The following is an 18,290-nucleotide window of genomic DNA, read 5'->3' on the forward strand; positions in this document are numbered from 1 at the left end:
CGTGACTGTTCAGCACTCTGAAAGTCGGGCTCTAAATGATTGTGCTGTCTGTCACGGTATTGCTGCTGCTCCTACTGCTGCCGAAAGCACGCAGCATTCGTTCGCTCGAGTCAACTTGCCAACAGAAGGTCAGAGGGCCCTGCCTATAAACAAGCCTTACAAATTCACGATCTAAAGCATGATGTCATGTCTTAAAATGATAAGCTGGCAACAAAGTAAATGACATTTTGTAAAGATGTGCATAATTTTATGTTTACGCTACTTAGAATGAAGGTTCTAATAAGTCATCGGTTGTGTTCCTTTAAAGGGAAGTTTTATAACTGAGATGAATCACAACTGCAAAAGATCAAAGTTAAAAAACATCAATGATGCCATGGGGTACTTTTTAATCTTGTAATGAATGATGATCATGTGCTCTTATGAAGTTGGTCCAACTGCCAACGCCAGATGTGTATATTAAGAAAAAAGTTGTTTGTGATGTGACAGCTCTGGTGGAGCTGCCAGAGAGAGGAAAACTGGGATAACATGCTTGAGATGTCGAAGTGAAATACAGATCCTGGCAGAAAGGGGCACTATTTACCGATACATAATTTGTTAAGAAAAACACATTTGCTATCAGAGCCGCTCGTTAACTTGAATTCCTTATTGCCCCCAACCACCTAATTTTCCTTATGCAACGTAAATCCCAGATACACTTCTTGAATGATTACTACCAAACGGTAATAAATCTACACGAGTGCAGGGGTTCTCAGAAGGACGCAGAACTTCAGCGAAACTCCCACAGCTCGCTGGAGCTACTCTTTCCCTGAAAACTCAAATTGAATAACTGGACGTGTCGTAGCGCTTGAAAGGATCAGACTGCAACGACAGAACTGGCGGAACCAAACCGACCCCAGAGTGGAGCTTCACCAAGTATTTAGCCAAAATTTTAAAATTCAAATGGGTATTCAAGCTCAAATTTGGCTTTCTTTTTAAAAAAGAAAAAAGATGAAGAATGACACAATAACTCCATCTAGGCCATAAGAACTGAGTTACTGGGCATTCCTAGGTTCAGCTATTCAAGGAGAACAGCAGACAGGTATCCCGTACAGAGGCCTTTCAGGTCTAAACCAAAAATCTCCAGCAGAACTTGGAAATCGTACTAAGTTACAAGAACGCTGCCTCACTTCTAGTCCACCGATCACCAAAACGGTTAGTCCCAGCGCAAGCAGGTTCCCTTTCTGTGCTACGCAGGGTAGTCCACGCTATTCTCCGCATCTTTTTCAAATCCCTCTGCTCTTTCACAGCGGTTGTGTCCTCTGCTGGGAGATTTCCTCTTTTGCAGATGCCTCCATACATACGTGGAAGCAGCCTCCAAACGGGAATGGCTAAATGATATATAACTCACTCTCTAGTTTTCACTCCACGAATGCAGTTTGCCCGGTGTCTCCAAGTAAGCTACACGGAGCACCAGCTACAGGTGAAAATTAAAACTGGGAACTGATTCAGCTCGGGAGAGAAGGCAGGACAAAAATCCCCTCGCTGTGACAGACGGACACCTCAGCTGTGAGCAGGCAGCAACACAAGCATCTACGTAATGAAATTTATCCATAGCTATTTGCTTTTTCTTTTCTGTTATTCAAGGTGAAACTCTACAGCCCGGACAGTTCTTACAGAAGGCATTTCAGTTCCCGTCTGTCAGTGTAAGAGGAGGTGACACCACAGCGTGTATTAGCACGAGAAACACTTAACTGCGTGAATTCTGTCTACGTCTTTCTATTTCTTCTGTCTTTGTGGTATTTTAAAGAAAACTCCAAGAAAGCTCCTTAAAGGCCTCATTATTTGTATGTGCAAATCAAAGGCAAAATAATTACTGGAGATGCTTCCATTATAGGGATTTTTTTAATGTGGTTATTCATCAAATAATTCTTAATCTCGAAATGTAATTTGAATACAGCTATACCTGGTTAATCCAATCAATTTAGAAAGAGTCATTCTAGTTAGATTAAGAAAAAACTCCCGAACTGGCTCTTCAGTGATACCCACACGATGTGCAGCAGCTAAATGTGCTAGACAGAGAGACAGCCGCCCAAATCATGATGGATTAACCACACTTGACTCGCTCTAAAAATAAGTACTACCCGTAAAACTGCTAGAACATGGCAAAACACAATTTTCATAAAAATACAGCCAGTGGTCTTTGCAAATAGATTCTTAGTAAGTTGGGAAGGTGCACTGCTATGAGATAAATGTCTTGAGTGAAAATCTGCTGGACTATGTTTAAATAAAATATACTCTCTGTGCACAAATAAGAAACAAAGACCATGCTGTTGATACACTGTTTTTTTATCTTTCTTTGGCCCCCAGGGGGTCTATGATGAGTCCATAGCTGAAAACCAATTTCAGGTATGATGAGATTAACCAGGTGCATTAATTATCTGATGGCAAAAGAATTCAAGGGCAAACAAAAAGGCACTATATTGTGTATTTTTCTCTCTGCAGTAGGGCTGATCCTGAAAGATCAGTCTCCTATTCTGTTCTAAACATTTTCCGTTGGAAGCTTACAGGAGCTTAGGGAATTCAGCATGTTGCAGGACTGCATCTATTATACCTAAATCAGATTATACATAAATATAGTGGATTTAGTTCTCATTTACACTGGCAGATAATGTATCAAGACCTTGATGTGAATGAGAATCAGGTTCGTGATTGCTCAAATTCAGCCAAGCACTGAAGTGTGTGCTTAATGCAAGTATGTGTGTGGTCCAATAGACTCCAAATTAAGCATGCGCTTACATATTTTGCTGAGCAAGGACCAATGTTTGACAAAGAGATGTATTTCATTTATAGGTCTCTGTTAAACAAAATTAAGCAGACGTAAGTGCAAAAATAAGGATATAATACTCACTTCTTGGCTCCCTTGGCCCATCCACTGTAACCTTTATAGCCCTGTGGTATGTAGCGACTTGGGGGGGATTTGTCAGGACAGTTATTGTCAAAGTAAAGCTCTTCCCTACAAAGGGAAAAAAACAACAAGGAATGAGTGATTACAACATGAAAACAGTCACATGCATGTTCAGTGAGGAATCAGAGACGTTTAAAATTATTCCCTGTCGTTACCACAATCGTGAAAATTAAAAACATAACTGACCATAGGAGTTTTCCTCCCCTTCAGTTTTACTCTATGTCAAGAATATGTCCATGTGTTGACAATCTAAATGTTTCTTATTTAATAATGGGTCATCATACAATGACAGAACAAAAGTGATTCACTGCTGAGGACAAGCCAAATTCTTTGCTGTATTGAAAGTGGTGTAAATCCAAAGCAAGTCAGATAATTCAAAAATTTACTTCAGTTTTGCAGCTGTGTGACGGAGAGCAGAATGTGGCCACATGTTATTTACTTCACACAGTTTTATCATTTCATTTGTTTGACTTGACTACAATAAGATGAGGAAAGAATATATTTTCCTCCTGGGAGTCATTTTAACAGGGAATCAGTGTCTCCTGTCCTTCATATACCAGGGGTAATATGATGACATCATTATTACTGGAACAGACTTTTTTTCCCTACGTATTCCCTACAGTAATTCCATCCACGAATTACTAAGAAAGCCCCCAATTTTCCTGTGAGGGTGAGAAACTGCTGTGTGCACGTACGTTGCTATCGTAAGTCTGCTTTTTTTTTTTTTTTTAATTTTTCGTAGTTCCAATTCACACAGAGATTGCACAAGACCGTCCGCAGCCTTTAGCTGAATGAAAACGTTAAAAAAGAAATAAATAAAGGGAGCTGCCTGCGTCTGAGCGCACATTCTCACAAGGCGCTGGCCCCCGTTCGGGAGACTCACTGACAGTTGTAATCTGTTAGATATGCAACGGTTAGTCATGTCAGATAGTCAAAACTGAAAACTGTTTCAAGACAGGAAAAGGTGGGCGTACAACAGTGACTCAATAAAACAGTCAGCAATCTTCGGCCTTCATGCTCATTTAAGCTGCTACTTTACCAGACACTTAAAACTCTTCCCCCCGCTCCCCCCGGCTCTGCCTCCCTGTGTGTATACGTGCATTTTTGTTGCTAGGGCTTTTCCTCTCGCTGAACTCTGAAGGCATTCAATCAAGACACAAATCTTAAACGATATGTTACAGCGCACACTTAATGCAGTTTTTTTCAAGCCTAATATAGAACAGCTTATATATAAGGCATAATACAGAACAGAGCTTTGGTTGTCAAATCTAGTAATTGGTCTTTCTTTCTGGTCCAAGTCGTATATCCCCCAAACCTGCCTGAGACACGCATCATTTATTATCAGGAGTGCAACTTCAAACTGTCTTGGCTATATTTTTCACAAACTAGAATGTGACATGGATTTCTTTTAAGGAAATATAACTGTCATTTACAGTAAAATGATTTTCCAGGTGTAGCTGCGCTCCAGCTGTGCCCACCTCTCTGAGAGATGCAGGTTAGAGGGGAGGTCGGGACCCCAGCAAAGGTGCCAAAGTCTCAGGAGGCCGAATTCTGCCTCAGGGGAGATGCATGGCTGAAGGTGGCTTTTCCCAGTCTCATTGGGAAGGGGATTATTCCTCAAATCTTTTCACAGAATCATAGAATGTGTTGGGTTGGAAGGGACCTCTAAAGGCCATCTAGTCCAACCCCCCTGCAGTCAGCAGGGACATCTTCAACTAGATCAGGTTGCTCAGAGCCTCATCCAGCCTGGCCTTGAATGTCTCCAGGGATGGGGCCTCCACCACCTCTCTGGGCAACCTGGGCCAGTGTCTCACCACCCTCAGTGCAAAGAACTTCTTCCTAATCTCTCATCTAACCCTCCCCTGCTCTAGTTTAAAACCATTGCCCCTCGTCCTATCGCTACGTGCCCTTGCAAACAGCCCCTCCCCAGCTTTCCTGTAGGCCCCCTTCAGGGACTGGAAGGGGCTATAAGGTCTTCATGGAGCCTTCTCTTCTCCAGGCTGAACCCCCCCAGCTCTCTCAGCCTGTCCTCATAGCAGAGGTGCTCCAGCCCTCCCGGCATCGCCCGGGCCTCCTCTGGCCCCGCTCCAACAGCTCCATGTCTCTCCTGTGCCGAGGGCTCCAGAGCTAGAGGCAGCACTGCAGGTCTCCCCAGAGCGGAGGAGAGAGCACTTTTTGAGAGGGATCATCACAGAAGAGTTAGGTGTACGTGGACCGTCCAGTCTTTGTCCAGCCCTGCCCATCCAGTCCGCCGACCCCAGGGGGAAACTGTGTGTCCTGCCAGCCGACAGCGTCCGCGTAGGCAGCCTTCAGACATACAGCACCAGCCCTGCTGAACCACGCGCTGCCTCCACGCCTGCTTGGTTAGGGCTGAAAAGGGTCCCTGCCTTTTATCCCTCTCCAAGTGGGAATTCAGCCTATTGCTTGGATAGATATAAATTTGCCAGGGACAGGTTTAAGGCCTCCTTCAGCGCCAGTCTATCATGTTAAAAAGTTCTGACGATGAAACTGTGTGATGATGCCATTTGGATCAGGGAATCTCATAGCAAATCCATAGAATATTACTGGTAACAAAGATACTAAAAGGATTTTCCATATACTTTAAATGAAGAATTTGACTTCATAGGCCAAATCGGTATAAAAGTCTATCACGACTAAAAATTAACCTGACAAAATACACTGTTTGTAAGACCCTGTAAAATCACGTCGGCATGATTTTCTGCACTAAATATATTTCAATAGGACACAGTGGCCAGAAAAAAACGCATTCCTTTATATCTAAGAGCTGCATTTTGACCTCGCCCGCGAGCACTTCTAAATTATCACCTCTCAGCCAGCCTAAACTGAACAGGTAAGCATCTAATTTGAAAAGAAAACTGTTTTTGGTCCCTAACTGGTGTTCTACCAAACCGAAGCATTAATGAAGTAACACTGATGAAGCCCCCTCTGCGCTCCGTAAAAAAATACATCACTTCATCATGGGGAGCTGCGCAGCCCTGCCAGCGCACTCAGGTTCCAGAGCTTTCAAGAGATGATTTACATATTACAGGACTAAGAACAAAATAAATTTTTAAGGTCCCCTGTTTCAGCGATGCTTATGCCTTCCACAGATATTTCACAGATATCCCTCCTCGGCTACGAAATCCTTTAATGCACTTTTTATCACCTTTCTTTATTGCCCTTAGTCATTTCAACTATCCACTTTTAGAGGCTAAAGACTAATTGTAGTTCTCTTTTATTAAATTCCCCAGCCAAGCAGTCATCTGGCACTATTGCTTCAGTGTGTCTAAACTGTGCATTCTTTGTTATTCACACATGTGAGCCGAGCTGACACAGGAGGACGAGATGGACATATGCTGAAGCACAAGGCAAACCCCAGAAATCGGCTTGAAAGGAGACTCAGCAGCTTGTGCGTGTTGCATATTTTTTCAGTTAGATGCTAATGTGATTAAAGTATCAGGACACAACAAAATTAGGGTTATGATCTTTTGCCTATTGAAGACAGGAATTCTTTCTTCTCCGCGCTGGGGATCGGGCTTGTAAAAGTGAGCTACTGCCTCAAAACCACATACAAACAACTCCTGCATTCACATAAAGCGCCCCAGTTACTTATTCTTATGAGTCCAGAAAAGGTGTTTAAGAGAAATTATACAAACAAAAACGTGAAGCTTCTGTCAGGCAAAGAACATTAATATGCATAGAAATCAAGTTTCTCCATTGAGCCATGGGAAGCAAGAAAAAACGTGGGAGAGGAGGCGAAGTGGTAAGCTGATGATTCAGACTTCACAATCAAATTTCGAGATACATGAGATCAAAGCGCGAGCTGTTTAGAAAGATGTAAATCTAAAGTCAGGAACAGGTGTGGATTAGTTTCTCGCCACCGAGAAATGATTTCTTTATTACTTTATTTTTCCTGTTCTACTTCAAGACCTGTATCTACTGATATTTGTCTACGTAAGGAGCTTTCTCACTTCTGTTTGCAACTACTGCTTTTTTTTTTTCCTTGCTATTTTAAGCAGAGTTCTAAAAATCTATCGTTAATGATAACCCTTTCTCCGTCTCTCCCTCTCTCTCTCTCTCTCTCTCTCCCCCTCTCTGTTCTAAGTCTGGAAGACAAGTCTGGACCAATTTCTCCATCCTGCCTCTGGCAGCAGAATGCAGCATTTCAGATCCTCCACCGAGTCCCGGCTGCTTCAAAGGAAAAGCCCTACTTTCTTCCGTTAAGATCATAAGAAATATAGGGGGAGGGGGTCAGCTCTGTTTGGACATAATTACACTTCATCAAAAGAAGCTTTCTTCATCTTCCATGCGTGAAAAGTCTGCAAGCAGTTAAGTCTGTCTTTTTTCTTCCCTTTTTTTTTTTTTTTTTTTTTTTTTAAATATAAAAATTGCTATTTGGGAAACTAGCCAAAACTCAGAAAGCCAATATAGTAAAACAGTGCACACCCTTTGTTTTTCTTTGAAGTCTCTTAAATAAATATGTTGAGGGTTTGAAAAGTACACTATCGCTTTTCCATAGATTCTACCCAGATTGATCAGAGAAGAAGTCTATTCCAAGACTGCTAGATACAAATATAAATTAAACTACTGGAACCAAACTTGAGGAGCTTTGTGTTTGTATGCGTCTGTAGCCGTATCTACTGAGGCTTTGGGCCCTCTGTTTCATTTCCTATGCTTTAATAAAAAGTATATATCATAGGTTTCAAATGCAATTCACAGATCAGAGGTAGTACATCGCATTTCAGTTCTTTTTCAGCACTACTGAAAGACTGATACACTACTGAACTTTTACTGTAAGGCAGCAGTAGTGATGGAGCCAGAGAACTTTCAAACCTAATCCATCAGCAGAATAACAAAGCAGACCGCTTTTTTTAAAGAAAGCAAGACAAATGGAAGAGCCAGGTAACACCTTATCCAAAAGGGCGATGAACTCCGTATTTATGTTGCATTACTGTGCAATAGTTATTCTGTCTTTCTTTATTATCGATACTTTTTAAGTTGTAAAGTGATAATGAGAATTGTTGGCCAGGTCACTAAAATAAAAACCAGCCACTGTAAGCCACGCTTATGGACTCACTTTCACAAAGCGCTTGTAAAAACGCGCCGGCTGATTTAGACTGGCTAGGTCTCTGTCGTATGGTTGGGGGTTTTTTTGGATAAATACTTTTTCCTTCCATAAGATGAGTTACAACTGCTTTCTAGAGAATATTACTATAAAATTAGCTTTATTGCTAATTTACCCGCACAATTGTTTGGCTTCCGTTGCTTTGTTTTGTGCCATGCAGGGCTAGTTTAAAAAAAATGAATAATTACTTCAAATACATAAAGGAAAAAGTACGTAGGTTGAATCAAGGACTGATATAACAAACCCCTCTGAAGCAGCAAAAACTGAAGTGCCAGCTTCCTTCGAGCTATCCTTTCAATCATTACCTGCAATTTGAAAGCAGCTACAAAACTCTTAAAGAGGAATTCTTGCAACCTTGCAATGATTACAAAGGCTTTCTGTGAGTGCAGGGCAGTTTCCAGATTATAGGAAGCTCCTAAACAGCTGGAAGACAATGACAGCGCTCTACAGCTTCAAAAAAAAATAATAATTAAAAGTTACCCTGTCATTTAAAGTAAAGGTTAAATTTAGTTCAAGCCCGAGCTTACCAGCAATTCATAAAAAGTCCAACCAGTTTACTAAAAAGAAAAATACAGCTTCTTTTTGCAGCTCATAGGCAGTTTGGTTGCGAAGGGCAGGGAAGTCACTCGAAAGCTTTCCACCAATAGCTGTCAGCCCTTAAAGGTGTGAGCCCTTAGAGAGTATCGCACATGTGATATGCAAAATCCCCTTAATTACAGCTCCTCTACAACAACTTCAGAAGCAGCTCTGCTGCTGAAGGGAATCCTCCATCTCTCATCGCTGTGGCCTGAGATACACTCTCTGACTCCACGTAACCCCGACCACAGGCACCCCCCCCCCCAGTTCCTTCCACCTTTGCTATGTGATTAAAACAGGGAAGCAGGTACTCTGCTTTTTCAGTTTTCAAAACGTACAGACGCGTGAAGAGTCAGAAAAACTTTAGAGAAACACCTAACATGGTTTGCACGGATGCTTGCAAATGAAACGTGCATTCATCACTCCAAATGAAAGGCCGACGAGGATGTACACACAGATTGATCAGTATTTCATTGCAAAGTAAGTTTGACATCTAGAGATTGTTCTTACTTCATTATGGACACGTAAAATGCAGAGGCCTACCTCTTCCACTTCTGCCCACAAATCGTAAATCATTAAATCTGGCCACCTGGTTCTTCATCACGGCGGAAGCGTTTCGCAGCTCTGCAGAGTAGTTCTCATCGTTTCCAGCCATGACGGTGACCACCGTCCCATCAGGCACTTCTCCTAAGGCCACCACCTGTAAAAAGGGGAAGAGAACCACAACTCGTGAAGCCACACTTTGAAAACGCGTGTCTCCATCCCGGCTTCGCAGGCTGCCATGCTCATTACGAAGCTCTGCGGCAGCTTCTCCAGCCCGCTGTGGTGAAGAGTCATGTATTAGCTGAGCGCAGAACAAAGTGCCACATCAAACAAAGAAACATCTTGTATTGTCTCCCTTTCTCGGAGCCTAATAGGGAGTTTCTTCTTTGTTACATTTCTTCAGAAACATTCAACATCCTTATGTAGAGTGTATGGTTTAACGCTTCCTGAAGGCCAACTTTGTTCTTAGCAACCAGTGAGCAGCGAGAGAACATGAGGCATGGCTCGTATCCATAAATTATACGCGGGAGCGCATTTGAAATGGAAAGTTCGAAATTACTATTAGCAGCCCTACCACCCAGATTGGGTTCGACTTCTCTGCTGGTTGCACCCATCACCCTGACCCCAGAACTCCTCAGACTTCAAGCCAGGGAGAAACACCACCCCCTCCCCCCCCCGCAGCTACCCATCCCAGGAGCGGCACCGGGGGCATCAGCAGACGCAGCTCTCCACCCATCCCGCCGCTGCGATGGAGCGCTCCGTGGCTGGCGTTCAAACTCTTCAGATGCAATGTAAAACAAAGGCTGTATTTCCTCGCAGGCATGTAAATTTTCATAGCGCTCGCAAGAGTCGCGTGTGGTTAGCGCGGATACCTCCCTCAAATTCCAGGATGGGGGAACAGAAGATATCAAAGTGTTTCTCCTAGTCTCACTTTTATGCTTCAGTGGTTGTGTAGGGCTCCAACATCTGATTAGATAAATGCCACAGAGCACACAGCTACTGTCTTCTAATTTGAAAACACCAGGGATATCTGCAGTGTTACCGCAGTGTTACTGTGACTTCTTAAAGTAAAAATAAAGTTAAACAGGAATACTAAGTTACTAGGAAGAAAATATACATGTTTCTTCACATGGAGTAAAAAAAGTCCGCAAAGTATCATGAAAATAATTTCCTTTTGCCCAGTTAGCTAATACAGATGCTGGAAATAAATTTATGACAAAAAGGGATTCACAAATACGGCACGGCTGAGCTCTAACTTGAAAAAAAAATAATAGTCTTGAGATACAAAGACTGTCCCCTTGCAGTTTCTACCAGTTCACGTGGTCAGATTGAACTTCTTATACTCTTCAGAATAATTTATTCTGTCTCCCGAATTACATATTACATTTGGTCATAAACCGGGCTTGAAATGTCTTTCCCCAAAATGATCCTGTCTGAAACTAATAATTGCAGGTTGCACTTTAATATTAATTAAGTGGAAAGAATGAGCAGTTCTGAATATATAGGGAGAGCACTGTGTGGCCCAGTACACTGTACAATGTTTCTCTACAACAGTAAAAATTTATGACAAAGGTATATAAAATCTGAAACTATTTAAAATAGACTATATTACTGAAAACTATAGCTCGTCTTATTTAAAAGAAATATTGAAGAGAAACAAGAAAGCAAAGCTGAAACGCCGTATAAAAAAGGATCTGCCCTGGTACTTTTCTGTTTTTCCATAAAACGCCAGGTAATACCACCCAAAACTGAAAACTGAGTTTTGCCACAAACTGCCGCGATGTCTCCGTTTATCAAGCAAAGATTTTACTTTCAAATGATACAAACATCCCTGAACATAAAAACACAGGAACCAGGGCTGTGGATAAGATCTGAGGTCCCAGTAGCTCACTGCCTTGGGTCTGACAGCAGCCAGGACTGATGGCTTCAAAGCGAGGTGTAAGGAATAATAAATAAGCAAGTAACAAAGAATAATCTGCTGAAGAGACTACAGAGCTGACTCTAACCCTTAATAATTGGATATTGGCTTAAACCGTAAAGCATGGGGCTTGGGACAATTTATAAAACACTCCCCAGCCTGCGATAGACCCGCTTATCTCTGGATGGTCTTGTCGCGCACATTAGCGCCCAGGGGAGCTGCAACCTATGCTTTTTATATCTCACGAAACAAACAAGCAAAACCAAACAAATATCACATCAACTCCAGAAATGCAAAGAAGCCGAGAGCACAGGAGGAAGTGCGAGTCTGGCAGGGGCCTCGGAAGAGGGAGTGAAACGACTGCAGCCTCAGCTCACCTCCTGCTCTCTAGGTGAGCAGAGCCGCGGCATCACCCCTCCGTCCCAGCCCGGGGACGGAGGGCAACACCTGGGCAGGAGGGAGAAAAACCTCTCAAAAGGCCCCCCCCACCCCTGCCCCTCGTTGCTTTTCAGAGGTTTCCTCCCCACCCCTTCTACTCGACTGTCACTTCCATTTGTCAGCGCCCGAAAGCTCACGTGCCGCGGCCGGAGTCCCTGGGCTGATGGCACCTAATCAAGAACCGCCTCATTAATGAGACGCGGTATGATGCAATATCGCTAGTCCTCTCCTTAGGGGAAGAGCGAAGGAAAAGATCAACCCAAATCGGAGGTGGAAATCAAAAACTTTGGCTAGTAAAAGACAGTCCTGTTACATGGGAAGTGCCCCCCCCCCACCCCCGGCTATGCAACAGGAGCAAAACCTTTGTTCTTTTCATAATTTCGTCCTTTTTTGCCACAAAGACTATTGCACGCGTACATAATAGCACAGGTCAGGAAAAAGCTTTGCCCAAGAAGTTTGAAACCTGGAGAAATCCACATCGGTTTTGAGCATTTTAAAAAGTAACTTTGCATACTGGAAGACTGCTGGCATAAATCTCGCTTTGGTAGTTTTGTGCCATGTATCAAGCCGAAATTCTTTACATATTCTTAGAAAGAGCATTGTAAGTGTACTGTGAAATTAATAAGGACTGCGTAAAAAATTAAAGATTAAAAGTAGCCACCGTGCACATTCCTTACCTATTCTTCAAAAATAAATATCTCTATTTCAGAATCTTTATTTTCCACGTTAAACTACCTACACATTTTGCTGATTAAAGGTAGATTTTGCTTTTGCTTTTTTTTTTTTTTTTAAACCGAAGCTCAAAAAGGCACACGAACTCAGACGAAGCCGCAAAATAAAACCAAACCAATTCTTACAAGTTGAAAATAACTACGTATTTTTTGCATAACACAATTCTCGTCTGGTTAGGCAACCTGTTTGCCCAGTTTCGGTCCAGTGGGATTTGAACTGGCCAAAGTATGTACCCTAAAGACGGAAGTTATAAGCGTGAAGCAAAACTACTGTACAACAGCAGGTACTACGACTTTCTGCAGAGTCAAACGCTTGTTTCAAAAAAAAAAAAAAAAAAAAAGGCTAGTGTACATGCTAAATAGTTCCTCTCAAACATTGCTATCTGCCACTTAACAACTTTTCTTGCGAAACACTGAATTCAAACAGCCTCTGAATGTAAAATCTTCCGTATCGAGGACGCCTTCTCCAGAGATTGCCAAAAGAGCATCTGATACTATTAAAAATATTTTAATGTTCTGTAACTTGAAACAGAATAACTGATTTGCACTACTTTTTGTTTCAAAATATACATCTGGGCTGACAATTTATACAGCAGGTTTCAGCTTGAAGCTATTTAAAACAGCTGAGTTATAAACTCTGAAAATTGGGGTTTGGAGTGGAAACGCTGACAGACCCTGAACTACTGTGGGGCTACTGGGGAGGGGTTTGAGACTTCACGTCCCTTTTTTTTTCCCCTGCCTTTAAGTCCACTAAGACTCTTCGCTACCATCAGCATCACACAGAAGCCACTTGCACCATCTAACGTGGCCATTCGTGTCTTCAGGGCTTTCAGTAACAACTCCCAGGCAGGCACACAAACAGAGGGCCAAATTCTGGCGACTCTACTCAAATGAAGTACCGCTGGCTATTAAGATAAAGAAGCGAGTACGATTTGGACCCGGGTGCACAACATCTATTTATTTTATGCTGGAATATCACTAGATAGCTAGAGCTATACAAATAGGCACGTCTAATACTCTTCCCCGCAGTTTGCATTAACAATCTTATTAGCTGGTACACTCAACACGGACTCCCTCCCCAGCGCGTGTAAGTATGAATGCTTGAAATTCAAATCTAATACTAATCCAACATTATTTCAAAAAATTATAATCAAACCCAGCACTGTTTAGAACCGACTTCCTCTCCTGCATATGATTTATATCTGTGTTTTTTTTAAATTAAAACAGTGCTATATCCAGAGTACTTTTTAACTAGAAATCTCTGCGAGAATTATGACACACTTAGCACACCACTCAAAACATTATCATCAACATATTATTTATTGCCAATAAAACTTCAAAAAGTGTGTTGTCTGTGTGCTATTTTACTCTCAAGTTACTGTTTAGCTGAGATTGCTATAGCCCAAATCTGTCTTGTTTTTTTTTTTTTCCCTTTTCAGAGATAACTCCCATTCAGTTCTATCACACTCAAGTGTTTCACTGTAGGATACGTGCAGATTTCTGGTCCCAAAGTACTGGACAGCTGCACGCAAGTTACATAAGAAAAATGAAATTTTTTTTTTTTTTTAAATGGTCAGAATTATTTCAACTCAGTTTCCAATTAATTTAACAGTAAATAAGGGCGTATAGATCTTCGGCATATTTTAAAACGCATTCACCATACAGTGCACGTGAAAACAGAGCGGAAGGGTGCAAGGGGCAACACGTACTCCCGATGCATCAGTAAAATTGGTCACATCCATACCTCCCGGTCAGCCAATACGGGACCCATATTTATAAATATACAAATAAATAAATATTTATACTTATAAATATTTATAAATATATAAATAAAAATTTATATATATGAACACAAAAAGACTGGGAAAAGCTCTAGACCTTTTTCTACCCTTTTATCCCATGTAAGTATTCTCATTGTAATAATATTCTAAATACTTTAAGATTTCGTTTAGATCTTTCCCTTATTCTAATGAACTGCGACCGCATCCTTTGAACTGCTGTAAGGTAGGAGAAGGCTCAGACGTTTCAAACGAAAACAGCAATGCCAGGACGATAACGTATGAGCTCTCGCGTCCCTTCCGTAAAGAGTAACTATAATACCAACCTAATCTAACGCTCAATTAAATTATAATCTCAATTCTCCGAAAGCTCCTCCTCCATACCCCGAAGCCCCTGTGAATCAGAACCGCTGTGATCCACACCTAGAGAGCCTTCGAGCGCTGCGCCGAGTCACGAAAACGGAAGACACCCTATTTTTCTCCTATTTCCACTTAGTTCGCCCATCGCGACGTGCACAAGCAGGCCGCATGCAAGGGTCCCTCCGCAGCTCCAGGCTCTCCGGGCTGCTCTCCCCACGCAAGAACACTTCAGTCAACTCTCACTTCTATCACATTTTCGAAGCAAAGCTTCATCTTTACCACCAGTCACTTTAAAGCCAGCTCATTTAACCGCTTCTACTAATTTTTCCCAGATAAACGGCCGTGATAACACGGCGAGCAATCGGGAAACACAAGAACAAGGCCACGTTCTGGAAACGCGCTGGATGAGACAGTTTCCAAACTCTTCCACCTTTTGAGCAATTTCCAGGCGCGTTATTTTTCACGCAGCGGGTGTGGGAGCACTGAGATTCCCACAGGGCCCCCCTCCCCATCTCCGACCCCATGCCCCGCACGGGCAGGTGCTCTGGAACACCCGCTCCATCGCCCTCTCCCTACCCAAGGCCGCGGGAGAGAAAAATCCAGGGGGGAATGCTTTCAAATATCGCTAGGAAAAGGGCTTGCTTTAAAGCATGCATTTATTGTTGTTATTATGACAGTTTTTTAAAAAAATCTTTTCCTCTCATTAGCGCGCCATGGGGATGTAGACAGAAAATTAAAAGCAGCATCCCCGGTGCAGATTCGGGTGGTATTTATTATTTAACAGTGCGAGTCCTGCCAAGCAGAACCTCTTCTGGCCAGACACTACCTCGCTTGTCCACCAGGAGAAGTGAAGGGACCCCGACCCCCCTGCCCCAGGAGCCCCGTCCCCCCCTTCCCAGCCCCATCCCAGCCCGGGCTGCCTCTGGGGTAGGGGGCCAAAGCCTCGCTCCCCCCTCTCCCACACCAGTGCCCCCAGTCTGACCTTTGGACCCCATGCTCCCCCCCCCGACCCCTCCAAGTCCCCCAGACCGACCCCCCGGAGCAGGTAGGGAGCCAGAGGCATCCCCGTGGGTAAGGTACTGGTCTTCTCCGGGGGGGGGGGAGGGGGAACCCACTTTACACCCCCACACTGAGCCCCGGCGGTTGGGTGCATCCCCCCTTCCTCGGGGAGGGAAAGGTGGGTTTTTTTATAAAAAAAAAGGAAAACCCAGGAGAGGAGTCTGTGGGGAGGAGGGGGCGTCTCTGGGGGGGGACGACGGGGACGGGGACGGGACACAGGGTGCCCAGGAGCCGCGGGGGGGACAGGCTGGCACTGCCCCGCGGGGATGGAGATAACGGGATGGCTCCGGGCTGCGCGCTCTGCCGGGCGGCAGAGGGCGAGGGGTGCGCGGCAAGGCGGGGGGGCACCGGAGCCGCTGCAAGGGGTCGGGGGCGGGGGGAGGCAGAGCAGGCACTGAAAGGCAGGAGGGCAGAGCCGGCGTTACGGGGGCCACTGAGAGCATCGCAGGACGGGGGGGGCGCACAGAAGACACTGCGGGACGGGGGGAGCAGAAGAGGCTTTTCAGGACGGGGGGCCACGGGAGCCACTGCGGGGGGACGAGGGGGGGTATGGGAGGCACTTCGGGGGGGTGCACAGGAGGCGTGGGAGTGCGGGGGGGACAAGGAGGCTTCGCAGGACAGAGGGGGCACAGGAGGCACAGCAGGATAGAGGGCACAGAAGCTGCTGCAGGACGGGGGGAGCAACGAGACATTGCAGGACGGGGGGGGACACAGGAGGCACTGCAGGACCGGGGGCGGGGGGACGGACCACAGAAGCCCCTGGTGGTTGAGGGGACACAGGAGGCACTGCAGGACAGGGGGACAGGGGACACCGGCAACATTGCAGGACGGTCGGGGGGGTTGGTTTGCAGAGGAGTCACTGCAGGATGGGGGGACGCAGAAGCCCCTGCGGCCCGGGGGTAGGGGGGGGACACAGAAGTCCTTGCAGGACACAGCGGCGCAGGAGGCACTGCAGGCCCGGGGGGGCAGAGAAGCCCATGAGGGTTGCGGGGGGGGCGGGGAGGAGAGGGCAGAGAAGCCCCTGCAGGCAGGGGGGGCACAGGAGACATTGCAGGTCGGGGGGGACCTGAGAAGCCCCTGCGAGTTGGGGGTCACAGGAAGCATTTCAGGCCGCGGGGGGGGCACAGGAGGCATTGCAGGACAGGGCGGGGGGCAGAGAAACCCCTGCGGGTGGGGGGTGACAGGAGTCATTGCAGGCCCGGGGTGCGGGACACAGAAGCCCTTGCAGGACACAGGGGGCACATTGCAGGCCGGGTCGGGGCGGGGGGTGGGGGGGACACAAAAGCCCCTGCGAGTTGGGGGGGTCACAGGAAGCACTGGAGGACGGGGAGGCACTGAAGCCCCTGCGGGATGGGGGTCCCAGGAGGCACTGCAGCCCGGGGGGGGGCACTGAAGCCCCTGCGGGTCGGGGCAGCAGAGGAAGCACTGGAGGACGGGGAAGCACTGAAGCCCCTGCGGGATGCGGGTCACAGGAGGCTCTGCAGCCCGGGGGGGGTAGGGGGGCAGCGAAGCCCCTGCGGGCCGGGGGGGCAGAGGCGGCTCCGCGGGAAGGAAGCGCGGCGCGGGGGGGAGGCATCCCCGGGCAGCGGCGGCGGCGGCGGCGGCGGGAGGGGGGTGTCTCACCTTGAATGCCACCGGGAGGGTCTTGTTGCAGCGCCAGTGCGAGGGCAGGACGGAGCAGAGGAAGTTGGGGCTGTCGGTGCGGACCAGCTCGGCGGGGTGGTCAGCGATGATCTCCACCATGGTGCGGTTATCGTGGGGGCGCAGCCTGGGCACGGCGGCGGCCGCCGCTGCTTCTTGCTGCTGCTGCTGTTGCTGCTGCTGCTGCTGCTGCTGTTGGGCTACTACGACCGGGCTGACTTCGCTCATCTTGCCGGGCTGCAGGCTGCTGGAGGGGGGGCTGAACCTCCGGCTGGTGCTGGGATCTACGGGAATACGCATCACAACAGCCACAAGTTAGCGAATTGGGGGGCGGGGGGGGAGGGGGGGAGCGGTAAGGGGGATCGCTGGAGGAGGCGTGTAGTGGGGGTGGGGGGTTGTAAATAAAAAAAAAAAAAATATATATAGCGAAAAAAGGGGTGAATGAAAAAGTGGAGGGGTGAGGCTAAGGGGCAAAAAAGTAAATCGGGCGAAAAAGTAAATCAGACCAAAAAAAAAAAAAAAAGAAGAAAAAATATACAGGAGCGGATTAAACGCACGAGAAAAAAAAAAAAATCTCAGTCTGTTTTTGTTTGGGTTTTTTTTTTTTTTTAAAGGCAGATGGACGGGGCGGGGGGCGATGCCGGGCTGGGGGCGGCTGCAGCAGCGCGGAGGCAGAGTCTGGCTGTGGGCTCCGGGGCTGCCCCTCTCAGCAAAGCCCGGCTGGAAACTGCATGGTCCCGGCTTCTGCCCAGCTGCAAAACGCTGCCGCTTCTCCTCCTCCTTCCTTCCTTCCTTCTTGCACAGTCTCTCTGCTCTTTTCCCTCCTTCTAGCCACCGCTTCTTCCCTCAAAGTGCTTGAATTTCTTTTCCTTTTTCTTCCCCTCCCTCCCCGTCCTCTTTTCCTTTTCGGATTTTCAAAAGGTTTTTTTTTTTTTCTTTGGGAGAAGGAAAACTCGCTGCTGGTTCAGCTTCCTGGGCTGCTGCTGTCGGCGGCCGCCAGAAGAGGAGCGTAACTCTCAAACCCGGAGGGGGGGGGTGGGTGTTCAGGGGAATGTCCCGATTTCCTCCGAAGAAATCTTCCTCCTCCGGACAAAAAAAAAAAAAAAAAAAAAAAAAAAAAAAAGGAGGAAAAGAGCAAACAAAAAGTCTCGCTGGGACAGAGCCGCTGGGCTCCCCC

The 18,290-nt window shown here is 46.1% G+C and overlaps 1 protein-coding gene across 4 annotated transcripts in view; it reads right to left on the reverse strand.

The window, feature by feature from the left end:
• The window catches only part of RUNX2 (RUNX family transcription factor 2), a 164,918-nt gene extending 147,505 nt beyond the window's left edge, over positions 1–17,413 (reverse strand). For all 4 annotated transcript variants that reach the window (XM_063330638.1, XM_063330637.1, XM_063330641.1 and 1 more), the window contains exons 1-3: positions 17,096–17,413; positions 9,189–9,345; positions 2,888–2,992 (exon numbers count right to left, since the gene is read on the reverse strand). In XM_063330638.1, coding sequence (XP_063186708.1) covers positions 2,888–2,992; positions 9,189–9,345; positions 17,096–17,413 — 580 coding nt within the window. The remainder of the gene's footprint in view (positions 1–2,887; positions 2,993–9,188; positions 9,346–17,095) is intronic.
• Between the last annotated feature and the right edge of the window lie 877 nt (positions 17,414–18,290).

Source organism: Chroicocephalus ridibundus, chromosome 3 (assembly GCF_963924245.1).
Source record: "Chroicocephalus ridibundus chromosome 3, bChrRid1.1, whole genome shotgun sequence".
Taxonomy (NCBI): Eukaryota; Metazoa; Chordata; class Aves; order Charadriiformes; family Laridae; genus Chroicocephalus; species Chroicocephalus ridibundus.